General features: G+C 36.7%; 1 protein-coding gene and 1 pseudogene across 1 annotated transcript; both read right to left on the bottom strand.

Annotated features, from left to right (window-relative positions):
• Positions 1-15,925: 15,925 nt before the first annotated feature.
• LOC146915540 (uncharacterized) lies at positions 15,926-17,988 on the bottom strand. Its single transcript, XM_085721371.1, has 2 exons — positions 16,335-17,988; positions 15,926-16,272 (listed from the first exon to the last, which is right to left on the bottom strand). Exons 1-2 carry the CDS (start codon positions 17,986-17,988, stop codon positions 15,926-15,928), a joined length of 2,001 nt encoding a protein of 666 aa, XP_085577497.1.
• Positions 17,989-18,457: 469 nt separating this feature from the next.
• Positions 18,458-20,658, bottom strand: LOC146915539 (uncharacterized; annotated as a pseudogene).
• Positions 20,659-22,200: the final 1,542 nt, after the last annotated feature.

Raw genomic sequence — 22,200 nt, 5'->3', positions numbered from 1 at the left:
CGAACTTCGTGATTTTCATGATTCCGTCGTATTTATCCGGTTAAACGTAACTGTATGCCCTACTGCACTTATATGTGGCCTAGAGGTATACTTAGTTAAGGCATTGGATCTTGTTTACTTGGTTTTGGTTTAATTGCTTCAATTATTTTGAAATGGTGAAGTTAGAGACGAATTTTGATGAAAATGGTTTTAAGAGCCGAATGCTTTATAAATCCTCTATGGTTAGTTTGATATGATTGTAAGAAGATGCATGCATGATTGTTAGGTGATGAATATGATGTTTGTTATCATATGTTGTATTGAATGGAGTTGTTGAACTTTATGATAAAGTTATATGTTGATGATAGCCGTTGGGTATAGCCGTTGATTATAGTCGTTGAATATAGCCGTTGAATTGTTATGAACATATGCATAGTGGATTGAGTCATATGTTCATGCATCATATGTCGTGTCGGATGTTATATCCAAATTTCCGTTGACTATAGCCGTTGATAATGATGTTTTTGTTGCATCATGGGTGACGACCTTAAAGAGATTTGGTACCACATGCATATATGTGTCGAGTCTAGGTGCATATCATTATAGCATAAGTCGTAATTGTTGTATTGGATGATGAATGTGATGATAGTGTGATTGATGTATACATACTTGTGATGATTGATATTGTTGTGTGAATGTGTAGTTGGAGGTTAATTGTTCATAATGATTGGTGAAGAATGGAATTGAACTGAATTGATTTGATGTATTTATGCCAAGTTGTTTATTATTAATTATGATTGATGTAAAGATAACCTTCAGTGGTTCGACCGCCTACCTGTTTGTATGGATGGGTAGACGTTGTGCAGGAGTAGTTGCTTTTAGTGAGTGCCTGGATAACGGGAGCTTTCTCCTTTATCGGTTGGAGTCGTAGGTTTAGGCTCTGATTAGGCTGTAGTGTCTTTATGTTATTGTTGGATTCTGTTTTTATGTTGTTGACATTTCCCACTTGTCGGGACTTGGAGGATTTTATATGATGATGTATTGATTACCATGGCATGTTTATGTTGGAGATAAATGATTTGTATTCGCTGTGATTGTTTAGGTATTATATATATATATATATATATATATATATATATATATGATGTTTTGGTTTTGTTGAGACGTAGCGTCTATTTCTTGAATATTTTCTATATTCGCGTGTTTTATCGCTTTAATAGAAATAGGGTGTTACATTACCCAGATCTTGAACTGAAAACTCCAGAACTTGAGGAAAATTTTCCTGGCTATGAAGGTCGAAAACCCTTAGTCTTTTCGGAGGATATCCCCAATATGTCTTATATGGCCCACCGGGTCTTTAGATCTTCTCCTTCAGCCCTTCATGCCCCTGCCTTTCTGAATTAGTTAAAGAAAGTAGAATCGAAGAAAGCCTCATTCTGGAGAGCCTTAGGCATTTACAATCTAATCCAAATTTCCAGAACTGGATTAAATTATGATGAAAACCTCATTTTGACTGCAATGCACTTTTATGAAAGTTTCACCAACACCATGCAACTCCCTTGACACCTACCCTATTCGACGTAGCTGCCATTACTGGACTGCCCCCAATCGGCGAATCTTATGATCCTGATCAAGATAACAAGACAAACTTCAACTTGGACGTAGTTGCTTATGGGGCATTCATAAACAAACACTTCGATAAAAACACCATTGAAGTTTCTGACAAAGAGCACATTGCTTTTCTTGCCTTTTGGCTCAGCCACTATGTCTTTTGTTCTTTTAATGTTGGTGTTGTTGTGTATTGTGTTGAGACATAACAATGTCCAATTTTGTAATAGTTTGGCCGTGCTTTGTACTGTCCTATTAATTTCAAAGACGAGTGTTTTTCCCTTTTGTCGAAAGTTAATGTTTGTGCTTTTATTTCACGCAATTTAGGCTCATATTCTCAATACATGCCTTTATTTTGACATATTTATCAAAGAAATCGAATTCCTTTGACGATTTGTAAAATGGTAAAGAACCTCAATTGTTTAAGATAAGAATTATTTGCAACCCGAGTAAGAATTTGCAAACAAACCAAAGTTGTAAGTAAACTTTAATAAACAGAATTGCTTGCCCCCAAATTTTGATATTGGCAAATTTGCCATACGGGTTCCGAACAAGAATTATATCTATTTTGGTTTTCACCCACTTCTTATGGTTTTCATACTTAAACTTTTGATTCTTAAAGGAAACTCATGCCAAATTTCACCATTTGATTTTCAACTAAGGAATCACATCAATTCCTAATCAAAGATACAATCAAATTTATGGCCAATTGACCAAAATTTCTTAAGCCTAAACTCAAGTGTTTCCATAATATCTTCATTAATGGTCTCCTAACCATCTCTTACTACACATCATCCACTAAGGCTTTCTTTATCTCACATTCAGCTAAACAACCGTGATTATGTTCTAAGCATCTTGTTTAGATGCAATGATCATCTTCGTCATTCCATAAGGTTAGGGAATTCAGATCTTCTATATCCAATTTTGTGTCGAACTTCTCCCTTTCCCACATGAAACCATGAGTTGGATGGAGTTTCACAGAACTTGCATCTACTTGATTGGTATCATTAGACTTTGCAGATGAACATGGAGCAATATTCGCTAAATTCTTGTCAAAAGTCTTTCTTGTGATTTGATTCACTTCAGCAAGAAAATAGCTTTGGTCAGCCTCAATATTTTCGACCGTACCATCATCTCTCCAAATCGAGATTCTTTGGTGCATGGATGAGGGAACAATGCCTATCCTATGAATACATTCTCTCCCCAACAACAAGTTGAAGTTAGCTTTCGATGGGACCACCATGAACAAAGTTGGTCTAACAATGGTTCCCACTGTTAAGCTTACTTGGAGGGCACCAATGGAATGACCAGCCATCCCTTCATAATTCGAAAGAATCACATTATGTGGCTTCAAATCTTTGTCGATCTTACCAATCCTTTTGAGTAAGGATTGATGCTTCAGATTGACTGTGGCACCACCGTCGACCAACACTTTGTTAACACCGATCTCATCCACTTTGGCTTTGATGAACAAAGGTTTGAGATGACTCTTCATCGAATCATCAGGCTGTTCAAAGATGGCTTTCCGATTATCTTCAGAGCTATTATTCACAAAATAGCACATCGGTTTGTACTCCCTCATGTCTTTGGGATCGAACTCTTCCTCTGAATCATCAACTTCAGATATCATATCATATTCGGCTGGTAAAATGGAAGCCAAATTACATATGACATCGAAGTCTGGTTCTGAGTCTATAAACCTTGATCCTAACTCATTATCCCCATTAGGATCTTCTTCAACAGGAAGAGACAACCTCTCTTTCGCTAGTCTTCTTTTTGATTCGACCATTCTCTGATCACCCTTTGGGTCAACAGTCTCATCTTCAAGGCTTGTAGAAATGCCTTTTTTAGATCTCTGGTACCTTCTCCATTGAGCTCTTGTCATGGGATTCTTTCCCTTGTAGTTGTTGCAATAAGCAAACTTCCTTGACTCAAAGACAGTACCATTTTTGTTGTTATTCACAACACTGGTGTTTCTTTTCACCACATTGTTCTTCCCATGTTGCACACTCTTATGGTTCGACTGGACCCATTTTTGCTTAGGTGCATAAGGGACTAAGGCTTTTCCTTGACCACTTTGATTGACATAATTGGTGGTCGAAGAGTTATTGATGAAAGGAATATAACTCTTTGTAATGGAAAACTTAGGCGTATGATCACCAGACCATTTCCCTCTTTTCTTAGGTTTTGGGATAGAACCTTCGAGGCCTTTAGATGCCTCTTAGTCAAACACAACACTACATTTGGGACAGAGCATTACCTCATAATTCTCCAGCTTACATCAATTGAGGTAATCAATCAACTCTTCTTCAGCTGCAGGATAGGCTGTTTTTTGCTTCTCATCGAACTGATGTTCTGAAGCAATCTCTTTGATGTGTTCTTCATTTTTAGTGATGTCCACCATTTGAGACTCTGCAACATTAACTTCCGTTTCTACTTCTGCTTCGACAGATAAGTCTTCGATAGCATCAATGATTGCTTCAACCATATTGCAACATGCACTGTTAGTGTACATCATGCTCGCCTCCTTCAAAGGATCAGAGTCTACTTGCATTTGAGGCTTTGGCCTGTTTCCGAACTTCAATCTACCTACATTAAGACCCTTCTGAGCCAAATCCCTGAAAAGGGAACATCGAGAGGTGTTATGTCCCAAGAAGTTATGATATTTACAAAAACCTCTTTTATGACGTTGTTCTAGTGGTGGGATTTTTACATCCTTAGGTGCTACCACTTGACCATCAGCAATTAAAATATCATAAATCTCATCGCATTTGGCTGTCTTGGGGACATATCTTTCATTGCTTGTTTCGACTGGATTATTCCCATCGAAAGGCCTTAACGATTTTCACGTATAAGGGGCCCTGGTTTTAACTCAGCAATATCAACCTCCTCTATTTCGACATCACCAAAAGCTATGTCGAATTCTTGGTTGCTTTCGTCTGATGCGATATAAGCAACCTTTTGTTTCCAGAAATGTTTCTGAGTTCTGGTTTTTCAGCCTTTAGTCTTTTGACATCTATCAGCCAATCGGGCCATATCTCTCAAGTGTTGAAAGTCTAATTTCTCCCGAATGGAATAATCTAGGCCACCAGCGGCCATTTCGACTAACTCGTGTTTAGGCACATGAGTGAAACATCTTGCCTTTAATAATCTGAATCTATTGAGATAATCATCAATGGATTCAGTGGAACTTATCTTGAGGCTCGCCAATTCTTTTAGACTTATCTTAGATTGGCCCATGTAGAATTGCTCATGGAATAACCGTTCCAAATCAGTCAAATGTTGGATCGAATGCGGTGCAAGAGTAGTAAACCATGTGAAGGCATTCTTTGTTAGAGAATTGGGGAAGAATTTCAACCTCAAATTCTCATCATTGGCTAGGTCTCCTGCCTCCGTTAAATATTTTGCGATATGTTTGACAATGAACTCACTGGTATCCCCTGCAAATTTAGTGAACTTAGGAATTTTATAACCCCTATGAAGTTCATATTGTAACACCAATTCCGACAAAGGAGAAACAAAGTTTGGCCTATACAGACCAATATTTAAACCATTTTGAGCCATTATATTTTTGACCAAATTAGCTATATTGTTATGCATTCCTATGTTTTGTTGTTGGACATTCCTAAAAACTTCATCGGCATTATCATTTCTATCCACCAAGATCGCTTCAGGTTGACCTTGTATTAATGGTTCGACCGGTTGGGGCTGAGGCACATGTTGTTACCTCTAAACCATTGGTTCAACTAACCGCAACGGTTGTTGATTTTGTATTTGTGTAACCGGTTGGTAAACCGGTTGTGGGGGTGCAAAGAAATCTATTATTCTCCCAATTTGTGTGGTTAAGGCTTGGTAACTCCGGTTTGTCTCCCTTATCAAAGGATTAAACACAGTACCAATTTGTTGTGTTAACAAATTAACCATTTTGTGGTTACTCTCGTCCATTTGTTGTCTCAACATATTCATCGAAGCTGTTGTCAATGGTGGTAGAGTCTTCTGACCAAAAATACTAGAACTTGAGGGACTATGTACGTTGTGCATAGTGAACGGATTTGCTTGGTCTACAAAAACGGAAGCACTATTATATACATTTGCCATCATTGAAGTTGGCATACCATACGGTTGTTCCCTCGAAACGTTATGTACATTTAAATTTCGATCATCAAGTCTAGGCCTATTTGATGGAGCACTAGAACAACATGCTGGTAGTCGAAGGAACACCAGCGGTGAATGAGGGTATAACGGTCCCCATTTCTGGTCGTGTCATTTGAGTGGATGTAGAAACGGTTGAAGGAGCGGTTACTCCCATTTCTGTCGAGCCTGGCATAACCATGGTTGCCCCCACAGGGGTTGACACGTTTAAATCTCCCAAAGGAGAGGTCGCTTGTAAAGTTTGTGCTTGTGAAGATGATTGTAAAGATTATGAACTGGCACGAGCCATAGATTTACCACTTCTCAAATGCATACGCAAAAAATATTGGTGTTTTTAGTAATAAAGTTACCCATAAATAGTAACAAAATTCTAAAAATGGATCTCTGTAAAGAGATGGATTTTTGAAAAAGTTTTTGAAAAAAGTTTTTGATTTTGAAAAAAGTTTTTGAAAATCAATTGCACAAACTGGGTCTCGCTGGGCGTGCCAATTTGTTTGCCTGTGATTTTGGCAAACAGGGCTAGTTCTGATTATTACAAGCGAGGTCGAACTAGAAATCTCAAGACCGTTGTGCAAAGGTTTTGTTTATAGGAAAAGGTTTGAAAAAGGCCATGAAATGCACTCAGGTTGCTTAGAGAGCAGGACGGGTTTGAAAGCTTAAAACAAAGTAAATAAAAGAAATATAAAAGTAAGTTTACGTACGTAAACTCAAAGAAAAGGTAAAATGCATTGCATTAAAATAAAAGGGGTGGTCTACAAATCAGTTTACATAGATTCTGTATAACTCGTTTCCCTAGATGTCGGTAGTTTGAGTGTTGTACAATTCTGTATATGATTTGCGACCCATTTTCTGGCTTGGAAACTCTTATTTATACTAAAACCTAGATGGCGAACCACTAACTCCATGATCAGCACTTCCTCCATCTTGGACAACCACATATCCCATGTCTCCACTACTTGGAAACCATTTCATTGCTTGAAATCGTGCTTTCCCGCCCTTTTGCTTGACTTCGACGCGAGAATAATCTTTCAGCCTTGCTTCGTCGAGACTTTGACTATGCGCCTTAGGCTTGATGTTTCGTCGAGATTCTTCAATTGCAATGAGAAAGCTTTTCGATTCCTGCAAAGTAAAACGGTCAAACAAATGTTGACCATATTAAATGAGCCTGTTAAATTTATATGCTAACACGGTCTTACCCCCCCCCCCCCCTCTTGAATATTGGGTACGATAACTTCTTTCACGGGTTCGTTTGTGCCTTGTTAGAGAGATGGCTTGAGGAGACCAGCGGCTTCCATTTACCTGTTGGGGAGATGACCATCACACTAGATGATGTGGCTTGTCTCCTAGGCATCCCCATCATTGGGAGGCTCCTTCTTGATAAAGAGTTAACTCGTGACGAGGGGATACAGATGATGCAAGAGGACCTACGTTTTACAGCGGATGCTGCTGCTAAGGAGGTGCTAAGACAAGGTGGTGCTCATGTCAGTTTTGGTAAACTGAATAGGTGCTAGCTGATTGAACCTGACACAGAGGAGGAGCATGCGGAGCAGGCTGAAGTAAAGATGGCTTGCATTATGGCTGCTTGGCTGGACCATTTTTGCCGGCAAGTAGAGCAGCTGGTCATGGGGCGGGATGAGACTTACTTTTCTATATGAACATATATCTCTTACCTCCGACTCTTCTGTGAGCTCATGTGGTGGTTACATGACCTTACTTGTGGTAATAGTTTTTTTTTTCTTATTGGATCGTAAATGTATAGTTGTTTGTATAATACTTGATATAAATTTGTTTCTTTGTGTTTGCAGGGATGGGCTTTGGCGCACTTCACAAACCTCATTTCGAGGAATCCTAATGATGAGTATGACCCTGCTCTTGCCCCCCTTGTGGATCAATGGAAACCTCCTAGAGGCTTTGCTGATCCTGGACACTACAGAGATGCCATTGATTCGTTGGAGCATTCTCATGTCATCTAGAGGCCGTACGATAGACGATGAGACGTGACGCCCGTTCAGGACATATGCTGGTACTTTGCATGGATAATGGCTAGCAAAGACAGGAGGGTCCGTCAGTTGCCAGAGCGAGTTCTTAGGTAGTACGGGTATGTCCAGATTGTTCAAGGCCTCTTACAGACATTGTGCCTCATGGAGTTTGCTCTACATGTCCTCAACCAGCAAGAGAGGGGTGATCTAGTTCCGCATGACGAGTCGTGGAGCCATTCTAGGGGGTACATGAGATGGTTCTGTAGAGTATCACATCCTATTGTGAACCCCCCTGCGACCATTCCTAACTACACAGCTGATGCCCATCCTCGTCCTGTCCCTCCCTACGAGGAGGTTATTGTTGAGCAGCAGTGGGCCTGACATCCTCCCAACCCATTACAGATCATCCACGATGTCAGAAGCATAGTGGACATTGCTATGACGGAGATTCCTGATGTGTATTCAAATCATGTTGTTGTCGGCGTTATTGAGTGCATCCGACAACAATATCGCGTGCTGGAGGAGGTGCCGGCTCCGAGGAGGAGTAGGAGTCCACGGGATTACCGTTTTGGCATTATGACTTTTTTACATTTGTAGTTTTTTATGACATTTTGTCGGATTTGGATGTAATCCTATTACATTTGTGTTTTTGGCGTTTTTATGACATTTTCCATTATTTTATTCCTTTACTTTTCGTAATTTAATCATGAGTGAATGCTTGATTAAATGAATGTTGAAAAATGTATGCAATTGACTGAATGAATGAATGAAAAAATTAGGGAAAATAGAGGTTTCTGCTTGTTCTGGCATGTTGCAGAGACTGGGCGTGAGTTAACCCACGCGGGTATTAATTGTTGCGTGAGTTAATAACTCACGCATATATTTACACTTGCGTGAGTTAAGTCACGCATCATGAGTTAACTAAGGCAGGATTAACACTTGCGTTAGTTAATTCACGCATAGATATTATAGTCATTTTAGTTGGGTGGGAGCAAAACTTGTTGGAAGAAGAGCAAAATTCTTATATTTTAAAGTTCAACATGTATTCCATCCTTATAAATATTTCATTCAAAACTGTGTTTCACACATCTTTGTTACCAATTTTAGTCGTCTCTTTTAATTAACTATACTGACACCTATCTAACAAAGGACTATGAGTGAGCAATAGATAGTCAATACATGCCTTAAAGGAATCTTTTCGTCAAACTTGCTCGCATCTTCTTAAAACTTTGGATTTACTTGCACTGCCCACTGTGAATAAGTATAAACACAAGTTAAAAACCTACTAATTAAAGTCAAAACTTTTCAGAACACATAAATTACTAACTTGTCAACTTGCATAAGCCCTTGTCCGGTGGAGAATCTATCTTCAGGTAAATTATCTACGGGAACTGAGGTATTCTCAATAACCTTCCTCACAATATATGGACTCACAGGAATTCCCTCATCCTCTCTAGGGACCATACATATAAGAAAAACCTAGATATGTGAGCTAAGTAGTAGTAATCAAATAAGCTACAGAAGAAATACAACCGAAAACCTTCATTGCACTTATGAGCAATGCAGTTCCTCCACAGGTTGATGGTGATGACAGTGATGTCCCGTTCATGAGCATGCACCGTTGAAGAGTCCACTTAGGAACAAGAGCAACAAGACCACTACCAGGAGCAATTATAAGGACACCAAGGTCTCCATTAACTGTTTCGCTCGCTAGACTTGCAAGTCAATCCAAGCAATCATGCAATGATAATAACGCAAAATCAAGATTAAAAAAAACCAAGGATAGAAGGTAAAAAACAAATATACCAAGTGTATTCAAGTCCCATTAATGTGGTTCAACAACATAATGAGCACTAGGAGCCATAGCAGGAGAAACATATGCACCAACACTATCACCAGGTGCACCAGCAGCAGTGCTCAATCCTAGACCACTATTACAAACACTGCTCACAGATATCAGATAATGCTAATTCACAACCTAGATTTAAAACAACGAAAGCTTCTATAATTAGAAACTATAAAATGGAAAAGAAAAGATATAAATGCACAGTTAAAACTAGAACCTCGTACCTAAACCTAAGAAATTCAAAATTGGTAAGCCCAGATTTACAATGGCAGAAACTTCTATCATTCACTGAACGGTAGACTAGCCAAAAGGTTAACATGTTCCGCCGTGAATTTGGTAAGCCGGGATTTACAATGGCAGAAACTTAATTCGAAATCTATTATTGTAGGAACATAAAGAAATGTGGAATGGTCATCCCTATAAGTCTTACACCACACATTAACAAACACAAATATAAAAGGTAAATCAAATATCACTCAATGGAATATTGAGTACAATCAGCCGACAGAAAAATGTGCATGACTCAATTCAAACTAACCACATCAGACTATGTGAAAAGCTTCGACAACTATGATCATAACAATGTTAGATTTAAGATATTGTTTACAAGTTACAGCATCATAAGTGTGTAAGAGATTAACAATTTATTGAGCCAGTGATTAGTTTCATAGGAAATATTACCCTTTAAGCTATGCATCTATTGTCAATGAGTTCTTCATAAACACTCATCTAAGCTAGCAATGGTGGAAATTAAAAATTTATGTGTTGAGAATTAATTGTGTTTTATGTACGCCCGTCTAAGTTACTGTAAGAAAACAATTATTTTAAATAAAATTAAATCAAATCAAAGTTGGAATCAAACTAAGATCAGCATGTCTTCAAACTCATCATGTTACTCTACACAACAAAATCACACAAACATTTGAATTACACATAAACCCCCAATACAAAATCGTAAATATGGTGCTATGTCATGACCCTCTAGTAGGGATGGAAATAGGTCAGGCCGGCCTACAGGGGCCTACGGCCTAGCCTATGACAGACCAGGCCAGGCCAGGCTTTTTTCTTAAATAGAGAAGGCCTAGGCTTTTTTAAAAGCCTATTTAGCTTAATAGGCTAGGCCACAGGCTACTCAAAAAGCCTCTTAGGCCTATTAGGCCGGCCTATTTAAGTAAATATGAATAATATTATTTATTATTATATTATATTTTGTACTTTGAATTAAAATAAAAACGTGTTAACTTTTTCAGTAATTTAAAATTATTAGTATAAATTAATTGTTTGCATATTTAAATGTATTATTATAAACTAGAACTGAAATATGATACAATATATAGTCAAATTCCCTAAAAACTCATGTTGATTATCAAAAGAGAGTTTAATCTAATTGGTATATTAGTTTGTTAGTCTATTTACACTTAAATCACATTGCTGATTTAAATATGTTCATATGAAACAGGCTTTTAAACAGGCTAGCAGGTCGTATCAGGCTTTCAGAAGGTCAGGCTCAGGCCTAAAAAGTAAACCTATGACAGGCCGCAGGCCAGGTTTAGGCCTTCAAAAAAATTGGCAGGCCAGGCTCATGCCTTACAAAGCCTAGCTCGGCCTAGCCTATTCCCATCTCTACCCTCTAGTAACAACCATATTCGAACCAAGGACAAATTACAAAAATAAATTAGTAAATAATGTTTAATTTTTTTATTGGTTGTGCCCAACACATCACTTTTGGAAACAATCAATATAAAAATTACACATTAGTTAATAATATGTTTTTATAACTTGATCTTGGTTGAAATGTGGTTGTTAGGAAAGGGTAGTAACATCCCACCATATATACCACGATTTTGTATTTTTTTTTTATTTGTTGTATTAAGAAAGGTGTAGTTTGACTTAGATACCTCTTAAATCAAAAAAAAAAATTTATTTAAAATAAGATTAAATGAAATCAAAGTTACTATCAAAATCACAACAACATTTGATTTAATGAATGTTTAAACACACAATTTATAAATCTGACATAAAATTTAGTTGCCTTTCATTATTTTATTTTTCTGAAGGATTTTTTACTTTTTATTTATGATTCATTGGAAAACACGTATTATAGTAATAAATAAAATAAAAAAAAAAACAGAAATATGTATAGACATAAAAGTGTAGACAAACATCAAAGTAACGTTAAGGTTCATCCGTCACAGTGCCTCTAATCAAACTCTTGTCTTCAACCTCGTCATGCTTTGCTTCTCAAGACAACAAAATCACACCAATTTTTGTTTCAATCAAAACTGCAATTAATAAATCTGAGCACACTATTGCTTATTGGAAAAGAGTGAAAAGTTTGATTGAATCTAATTATATACAACACAATATAATATACCTTTCGACAGAGAAAAAGGAATAAGAGAAACTCACGTCATAGAAATTTTCTTCTCACTGAATCAGATTGAAAAAGGAATTACATCTGATTTTCCCTTCATTCATCAATTCCTCCATTGATCAATTGTGAATGTAACAAGCAGTGGTAGTGTTATAAATATAAGGCTTAAATGCGCTCTTGGTCCCTTAACTATTTATTTGGTATCACTTTGGTCCCTTAACTAAAAAAAAGATTGTTTGAGTACTTTATCTTTATCTCCGTTACCTGTTTTGGTCCCTTCCGTTAAAAAAATTCAAAAAACCGTTAGGGTTTATATTATTCATCTTCTTCCTTGTCCTTCCATCATCTTCTTCAAGATCTTCATCATCAACTGAAGTGGATAAAATAGTCACAAGGAAGGGGGGGGGGGGGGGGGGGGGGTTTGAATTGTGACCCTTTAAAAATTATCCTGCAACTTAAAAAATGATTCTCAAGTGGAAACTTGGAATAGTTAAGTTAATAGCAGACTTCAAAACGTTCTGATGTCTGAGTGCAAAAACAGTTTAAAGCAGACTTCAGAATGTTCTGGTGTCTGAGTGCAAAAACAGTTTAACAAAGTAAATGTGTTTGTGTGTGTTTGTGTTTGCAGTAAGTAAAGAGTATAGGGAAGAGAGAATCAACACACAGAAGTTTATAGTGGTTCACCCAATGTGGGTTAGTCCACTCCTCACAATCTTGTGAGAGTTTCCACTATGATGCTTGAGATAACCTCTCAAATCCTGCACCTTACAATTTTGTTCACCTGAACAATTACATCAACTGTATTCTCTAAGCCTCAGCAGGCTTGCACCTTTTTGCTAAGTTACCCACTTAGACTTTTGCACCTTTTGCTCAAACTAACACTTTAGTACCCCTAAAGCTAGATGAAACTTTCTTTTCTTCTTCCTAAGTTACCCACTTAGACTTTTACACCTTCAGCTCAAACTAACACTTTAGTACCCCTAAAGCTAGATGAGAGTTTACAAGATGTTTGGAGTTTGAATGTTTGAGAAACAAACAGAGGAAGAAAGAAGAAGAAGTTATCTTGAAGATAACAGAGAGTATTGATTTGCACTAAGTAATGAAAGCCTTAGTCATTGATCAATTTCAGTTTGCAAAAGCTTCAAACAAAATTAAGTTGTTTTCTTGTATGCTTTGCAATTTGTGTGGAGTTTGAATGTTTGAGGATCAAACAGAGGAGGGGGGAAGAGAAGTTATCTTTGCAAGAGATAACAAAGAGTATTGATGTGCACTAAGTAAATGAAAGCCTTAGCCATTGATCAATTTCTGTTGCAAGAGCTTTTAAACAATCTTCAAGTTGTTTATTTGAATGCTTTGGCAAGGTGCAAGTTTTGCTGAGCCTTAGATCTGTATTTATAGAGTCTTTGGGCTCAAATAGCCGTTGTAGGGTGTCCAATGGTGTTATGCCACGTGTCCTGGGCCCCACAAGCTTTTACTTGAAAATCTGGGTGAACATTCTGACCATCAGAATGTTGTTGCGTTCCCAGGATGAACATCAGAATGTTGCTGTGTTCTTCATCAGAATGTTGGAAATTCATGATGTTCTTCATCTGGGTTCATCATGGATGAATGTTGGATGAATTTCTGGGCTTGCCCAGCACGTGATGTGAGATTTGTTTGAGTTTTATCCTCCAAAAAATAGCTTCTCCATATGCGTCAAAAGTTACTGGAAAAGTAGGATAAAGTGAACCAAATCTGTCTTGGACTTTGTGCAGGAAAGAGAGGATAGTGGTCTGCAGCTTCAGGACCATGCTTCTAGGAGATTTGCTTGATTTTGTTCAGAGTACAAGTTATCTCTGATGCAAGATTTCCTTTTGTTACCTTTTTCTTCTTTTTACCAACTACACTGTTCATGGCTGGAAGCATGTGCAGAAGTGAACATTCTGATCATCAGAATGTTTCATTTGTGCTTACTTTAGGATGATTTGTAAGACTACTTTTTATGTAATCAATCCTAATAGTAGAGACACGACTGAAGTGCAGTGAATGCAACATCTAGGATAATATTCTCATTGGAATAATCCTAGTACTTTAATGTTCATAGTCTTGGATGAACATTAAAGATCCTTTTGACATAAATCTTTGTTCATGCCTTTATTGTTGATAGATCCATGTAGATGTACCTTTCTGGACCTCTAATTCATGTCAAGTGTGCTTGCATGTTCTTCACGTTCTTGATGAATCTGGGTTTGCTTATGAACAACCTTCTGGACTATCATCAGAACGTTCTGATCAACTTTCTGATCAACATTCTGAACTAACTTTCTGAACTTCAGAGTTAGTTCATGAATTCAAATGTACTTTGATTTCTTGTATCTTGGTATGATTTAAACTTTGTTTGTGTCTTGGTTAATCACTCAAGAATGCACAAATACCAAGAACTATCAAAGTCCATTAATCTTTTAATCATCATAGATGCCTTTATTGCTTGATCCATGCAGAAGTACTTCTCTTGACATTTATTTATGTCACATGTGCCTTGCATGACCTTGATCTATGTTCTTGAGATTCTGGGCTTGTATAGAAGCAACCTTCTGATCTCTTGTGCGAACATTCTGATCTCTGAGCAACATTCTGATCTAACTTTCTGATCTCAGTGTTAGATCTTGAAATCAAATGTCCTTTGATTACTTGATTCTTGGTATGATTTAAGCCTTGTTCCTGTCTTAGTAAAACACTCAAGAGCACAAGTTAAATACCAAGGAAATAATCAAAGTCCATTAATTCTTTAATCATATTGGTTTATTATCTTTAAAATTAATTAGGGATTTTGCCTCAACAATCTCCCCCTTTTTGAAGATGATAAACCTATGATTTAGGATTAAGGATTTTGATTATATATATGAAGAATAATAGAGCTTGAAAATTTATTTTAATGCTCCCCCTCATTTTTATAATCCATTATGCAGAGTTTTTTAAGAACTTTAAAAAGCTCCCCCTCAATTTCATAATATGTTGCATAAAATAAACATATGCAGGATTGAACCAAAATCAATATTCATTCATTGATATAAAGCATGAAGTACATTACATGATACATATGGTTCAAAACAAAAAAGAAATTCATAGCATGTGATCAAGCAAAAAATGAAGTTTAAAAACTCCAATAACTATTGATCACTAGACCTACTTAGGGCCTAAAACTAAGAAAAACTTAAGAATGAAGTTTAAAAACTCCAATAACTATTGATCACTAGACCTACTTAGGGCCTAAAACTAAGAAAAACTTAAGACCTTAAATCCTAAAGCTTCTCCCCCTTTAGTCATCTGCAAAAAGGATAGGGAGGATAAAACAGACAGATTCAGGGAGTAGAATCCCCAGAATCAGAGGATGGTTCTTCATCAAAGATGGATTGGTCAACAAAGGTTGGTCCAGGAATGGCCAAACCAGGAGCATGGACTTTGACAGTCCAATCAGCCAAAGCACAGACAATTTTGTGAGTCTTGGTAGAGACTCTGAGTGCCCTAGAGGCTAGCTTCTCAGCCCTTGAAGGTTTAGAGGGAGGAGCAGGTGGAGCAGCACCAGAAGCTTCAGCCTTCTCTTTGTTGGCAGTCACAAAGGTATTGAGGGATTCAAAAAGAGCAGCTATGTTAGGAAGCTTGCTTGTAGTGGTGGTTTTCATTGGTGGTGGTGGTGGAGTGTATGAGGGAATGGTGTTTGGAGTGGGAAGATCAGAGACCTAGAAGTTGCTTGCACCAGCAACAGACCCCATAGTTGAAGAAGAGAGGTTAACATTCTGAGCTGTCTGAGCCATACGTTGAACTTCTTCAGATGGTAAAGATCCAGAGGCCAAAGGCATTGGATCTGCTGACATAGCAGGCTCATTTGAAGCATTTTGATCAATGTGTTGATCAGCAAAGAGTTGATTCAGCTCAGCACCTTGAGCATTCTGATCAACTGTTTGTGTTTCTTGGAGCAACTTCCACAAAGGGACAATTTTCATCAACTTAAATGGGTTCAGCAACTTGCACATTCTGAACTCCAACAGCAGAAACTTCAACCTTCTGAGCTGCAGAAACTTCAACATTCTGAGCTGCAGAGACTTCAACATTCTGAGCTTCAGGAATTACAACTTCCTGAGCCACAGTTGATTCCTGACCATCTTGAAATACTTCATTGTTGAAGTCAGTATTGACATCTTCAATGTTAAGGTCAAACCCAGTTGAGAACTCCATTTGTGCAACTTGAACATCTCCCTCAATTGACATGTTTGAAGCTAATATCTCAGCCACTTCCTGAGTATCTTCATCTACATTCTGAGTTTCCTTCTCAGTATTTTCTTCAACTCTTTGATCTAGATCAACAGAGTTTCCATCAGCAGTTTGAGGTATACCTTTATGAGCCTCAATAGCTTGCTTACATTCTCAGCTTCCCTTTGAAGAGATGCATCATTATCCTTCTGAGCATCATCTTCAGTTAGTGACTCTTCAAGCAAAGTTTTGAACTGAGAGCTTCCTTCTTCAACAGTCTCCCTTGCAAGCTTGGAGATTTCAGAGAACATTTCCAATTCTGGTGGAGAGGAAGGTCTGGTTTCTTCATTCTTAGGAGATTCATCTCTGATTTCCTCTACCTTTCTCTTCTTTCTGGTTTTCTGAACATTCTTATTAGAAGTTGTGAAGGATGGCATGTTAGAGGTGGTGATGCGAAGTTGACCTAAAGTCTTTGATGTGAACTTCATGAAGTCAAGCTTACGTTTTTCTCCCTCAAGAGGTACTTTTGCTTTCTGAAAGATGGGGGTTAGGTGCATTCCATAGGGTAACCCAGCAACTGTTTGTTTGTAGGCCAAACAGGAATCAATCATATGTTGAATGATGATGAAGCGAAGGTTCAGCTTGGTTTTGTTCATGAGGTGGTAGATGATGCATAGGTCCATATCAGAGACAACATCAAAAGATCCACATTTGGGTACTAGGGTATGTCTAACCATGTTGTGAAGGATTTTTGGGACATCCTCTAGATTTGTGGAGTTAAAGGTGTGATTTTCTTTGGTATACTTGACTATGAGTTGATTACGGTTAACTCTAACATCATTGTACCATGAACAAGAAAACAGCTTATTACCTTCATTTGGGATTTTCAAGGCTTCAGAGAGAAAGTCTTGAGTTACAGTGATCTGAATACCCTTGACAGATGAGATGAGAAAGTTCTCATTTTCATTCTTCTTCTGCTTCACAGTCAAGTTGGTGTAGAACTCTCTAACCAGATCTTCATATGTGTGTTCTTGCAAAGATACAAAGTTTGTCCATCCTTGTGGATCAGTGAACTCCTTCAGATTCCACCCCTTTGTTTCCAAACTCCCAAACTCAAAGTATTTTGTTCTGCTCATTGGTCTGAGAGCAATCTTCTCTGCTCTTTGAGCCCTTATAACTGCAGCAACCTTGGCAAAATCCTTTCCTTTGCCATGCTTTTTAGAAGAAGCTTCATCTTCATCAGCCTCTACATCTTCTTCATCTACTTCTGCAGCATTTTCACCATCATGCTGAGATGAAGGTTTTTCCTCTGAAGGAGAAGCAACTTTCTTTTCCTTCTTATAGGTTTTTCTTGCAGCCTTAACCATTTCAATGAGAGTTTGTTCAGAGTCCTCTTCTACTTTCTCTTCATCTTCCTCTTCAGGGACTTCCATTTCTTCTTCAAGATCTTCTTCAATTTCCTCTTCAGAATCTTCTACCTTTTCATCATCACTTGAATCTGTCTTCTTCTCTTCATCAGAGACTAGATTCACATGAGAGACCTTTGGTTCCTTTGAGGATTTCTTCATCCTAGTTGATCGTCTGGTAGGAATGGGTCTAGGTTTGGTGATGGGTTTCTTAGAGGATTTTGATTGGGAAGATTTTGGAGCGTCAAAAGCAGGGTAAATGACGTCAAGAAGGATTGTGTGAACATGGTTTTCATTTAAAGGTTGTTGATCAGAGGATTGACCAGCAGCGTCGTTTGGTGGTGGTGATTGAGAACGTTTCACTTGACTTGTTTCATCATCAGAGAACTTTGGAGTGGTTTTGGTTCTGGCCATGTTTCTTCGAAAAAATGAAGAACAGAGTGATTTGAAATTTTGGAAATGAGAAGAAAGAAGTTTGGATTTGAAGTAGATGTGAAATAATCAGAGTTGTTACTGATTATATAGACCAAACATGAAAAGAAAGAGGAAAAAGTAGCAGTTACATTGGAAAGGAGGAAAAGTTGGAACGGACAGGAGAGAGAGAAGAAAGTAGCCATTTTGAAAAGTGAAAGGGGATTGGTTGATTTGATAGTTAAGGTTTTACATGGTGGTTAAGCCTTAAATGTAACTTCTTATAACCAAGCATTAAATGCTTAAGATTATAGAAATATTTCTGGAGAAAATCAACACAAAATCTCACGCATGAGATTTCTGACCCAGATTTCAGGTTTTGAACATTCTGATATTCATGAACATTCTGACCTGATGAACATTCTGAACTCAGGAACATTCTGAACTCTAGAACATTCTGATGAATGTCCAGATTGAGATAGATCTATCTGATTTGCATCAGATGACATCAAGGGGTTTAGTCTAAGGCCCTTAGTGATCTGTAATCAATCTTTATTGGGATTTTTCATGATTAACAATTTTTCTTTAAGAAAATTGAATCTATCCTCAACAAGGGATTTTGTGAAAAAGTCAGCTAGTTGATTTTCAGTATCAACAAAGCTTAATGCAATATTCTTTTCCTGATCATGGTCTCTAATGAAATGATGCTTTATTTCAATATGTTTAGACCTAGAATGCTAAATAGGATTCTTAAAAGGATTAATTGCACTTTTATTATCACAAAAAAAAATAGGAGTACTTGTGTACCTTAGTGTGTAATTTTTCAACTGATTTCCTACCCACAAAATTTGAGAGCAGCAACTAGCTGCAGATACACACTCAGCTTCAGTTGTGGAGAATGCAATGGTATCAAGACCATTCAATTAATGCTTGTCCCAAGAATTGACAGAAGCCACTTGTACTCTTCTTCTCAACTTTGTCTTCAGCATAATTAGCATATTCTACAAGATCAAAACAAGAACCTTTTCTATACCAAAGGCCAAGATCAGTAGTACCTACTAGATTTCAAAAAATCCTTTTAACTGGAGTTAAATGAGATTCTTTTGCACATGTTTGAAATCCCACACATATTGATGTTTGCACTTTTATCTTTGTCTTCAATTTTGGCAATTAAAGTAAGATAATTAAACAAACTTTTATGCTCAAAGCAAAGCCAATATAAGTTTAAGAACAAAATATGCAAACCTTAGAGCAATATTTGAAGATTATAACAAGATCATACACAGCATCAACATGAAGATCAAGTATATAAAAAATCTTCTAATGGGAATTTCAAACATAAGATTCTTTTGGGATTATGTTTGAAGAATGGTATTTTCATAAACCATATCAAAAACAAGTGAGTATCTTCTTGTTTCAGATTATTCTGAAGTTTGACAAATTTAGACATTTTTTATGTTTCAAATTAATGAACAATCATGATTTAACATTAATGATCAAACATAAATCTCCCTATCAACAATGATGATTTAGTTTGCAACTCATGTTAATAATTCAGATAGAAATGTATCAATATCATTTATTTCAAATGTGAAAAGATAAGTATTCACAAATTGATGTAACACATTTAAAGCATAAGACATCATGTAATGATTTTAAACATCAATTATGACTTGTGCAGTTGTAAATGAGTATCATACCATCATGAAAGGAGTGTGATCAAAGTATGAAACAATTATTGCATTTAAGTTTAAACATTTGATATAAGCATATATTAAACATGCATTCAATCATCATATTTATTATAGTGCAAATAAATGTGTACCTTATAAGATGATGTTCCTTACTTTGAGATTCAATGAAGAGAGCATGCTTCTCTTTCTTTGAAATACTTTCTCATTTGGATGGAGAACTCCAAGCATAACCTTCTGAAGTAGCTCAATCATCAGTTGATTTTTCTTCTTCTTAGTCTTTCCATTTTTCTGATCTGAGTGTCTTGTAACATATCCAGATGTTTTAGGATCTGTAGACACATGGTCAATCAAATAGAATGTTTTCTTGAACATTCTGAACTTGAGTTGCAGAAATTGTTCCATCATTTTCCATTTGAGAATCTTGAAAGACACTTGTATTGAAGTCTGAACCGAGTTCCTCCACATTCAGATCAGAACCAACTTGATTTCCAGCTAGCTCATCCTCATCAGATTCTAGAACAATTTCTTGTTCATCAAACTGGAGTTCACACATGATGTTTGTAACATCACTTCAGATTTTGAAATTGTTTCAGCGGTAGAAGATTTAAAGGATCCTTCTCCAGTAAAGACTTCCAGCTTTGTTAGCTTTCTGAGGTATTTTTCAGAAGCTTCTTCAATTTCATTTAACCTTCTGAAGTTGTTATGCAGGAACTTCATCAACTTTCTGAGTTCCATTTTTTTTAGTAGCTGCATTAACTTTTTTGAATTCATGTTTCAGTAGTTACATCAGCTTCCCAAACCTCATTGGTTGCAATCTCAATGTTTGAGGTATTGCTTCAACTTGCTGACTTCCATACTCAGCAACATCAACTTCCTTTTGAAGTTGTTCAACATTCTGAGCTTCATCAACTTTCTGAACAGCTTCCTTAGCAATGTCTGCAATTTCTTGGAAGGTTTCTCCAGGGATGTCTTGATCCATTGTTGGAAAATCCTCATTGTTGTCAAATTCTTTATGTTAAAGATTTGATAATCTTTCTCATACACTTCACTTTTTCAGAGACATCTTAAAATGCTTGAATGTGAGTGTGAAATCCAATTCATATAGAATATGAGAAGTCTTCTTGTTCTTGCTTGAAAACAGAGGGATGAACTTTGAAGCTTTCAATTTTTTTGAATTGAGTAGCTTCAGCATCAGGAGCATTTTCTTGAACATTCTGATCTGCAAACACCTGAACATTCTAATCTTCCATTTCAAATGTTTCTTGAACAGTCTGAACTGTTTTTCCCATCATCTTGAAACACATCAGTGTTGAGGTCTGAGTTTTAGATCATCTGTGTTGTGATCAAAACTAGTTGCAAATCCCATTTGCTTATCTTCTAGTGTTTGAACATTTTCTCCACATATAATCTTGGAAGAAAATATTCCTGCATCACAGATTGACAAAGCTTTTGGTACCCATATTACTTTGGGTCCTTGAAGGTTAGTGTTTCTCTTTTTGAGAGATTCTTTCTTATGACCACATTCTGATTTAAGATAATCAGATTTGTTGTAATAAGAACATTTTGTTTTACCAATCTCAACCTTTTGAAACCAATCTAATTTAGGATAAAAATGTCTTTTTGGAATGATGATTTTTCTCAAGTTTCTTTTTAAAGAGAAACATACAGGTTCAAAATTTTGAATTCTTTTTCAAAGTGAACATTTTTCAATTACCTTCTCACTTTTTGTTTGTGATAGGTTATGAATCCTAAACCAACATTTTTGAAAAGGTTTAACAGACTTTAGAAGGTTGGTTATGTCCTTTTTCAAAATATTACTTCCCTTTTCAAAATAACATTTTGTTTTAAAAATTCAGACTTTTATAAATCTTACAATTTTTGCTTATTGAGAATCTTATGTTTCTCAAATATAGTAAAACGAAAGTGCTACAATTTTTGAATGGTTTTAAGATATATCATTCAAGATTAGTAGTTTCACATTTTCTTTCTTTTTACAAGAAAAGTTATTATTTTAAAAGTTCAAACTTTTAACACAAAATGCATGAGTCATATGAGATATTATTAAACACTTTATATAAAAGATAAGGATTAGAATTTCTTACCTCTTCACTTCTTGTGTTTGTCTTTACTCATGTGTTGACTTCTTCTTTTTCTTCAGAATCATCTCTGGTTGCCATCTTTGCATCTTCTTCTTCAGAGATCATTCAGATGTGACATGCACTTTGATTTGCAGGTTTTGACATCACTTCCTTCTGGATCTTTTCCTCATACACTGTTAAGTGCTCAACCCATAGAGGCAGGCTCTGATGCCAATTGAAGTGGATAAAATAGTCACAAGGAAGGGGGGGGGTTTGAATTGTGACACTTTAAAAATTATCCTGCAACTTAAAAAATGATTCTCAAGTGGAAACTTGGAATAGTTAAGTTAATAGCAGACTTCAAAACGTTCTGATGTCTGAGTGCAAAAACAGTTTAAAGCAGACTTCAGAATGTTCTGGTGTCTGAGTGCAAAAACAGTTTA

This window comes from Medicago sativa, chromosome 6 (genome assembly GCF_051527215.1).
Source record: "Medicago sativa cultivar Bolivia chromosome 6, Bolivia_mono, whole genome shotgun sequence".
Classification (NCBI taxonomy): domain Eukaryota; kingdom Viridiplantae; phylum Streptophyta; class Magnoliopsida; order Fabales; family Fabaceae; genus Medicago; species Medicago sativa.
The sequence above is the reverse complement of the archived record's forward strand: the minus strand, read 5'-3'. Positions and strand labels throughout refer to the sequence as shown.

Excerpts from the sequence above, each read along its gene's own strand:
- LOC146915540 (XM_085721371.1), bottom strand. The coding sequence starts at position 17,988 with ATGGCCAGAACCAAAACCACTCCAAAGTTCTCTGATGATGAAACAAGT. Across the intron at positions 16,273-16,334 it reads AAGGGAAGCTGAGAATGTAA|ATCAAAGAGTTGAAGAAAAT; the intron begins GCAAGCTATTGA and ends CTGTTGATCTAG.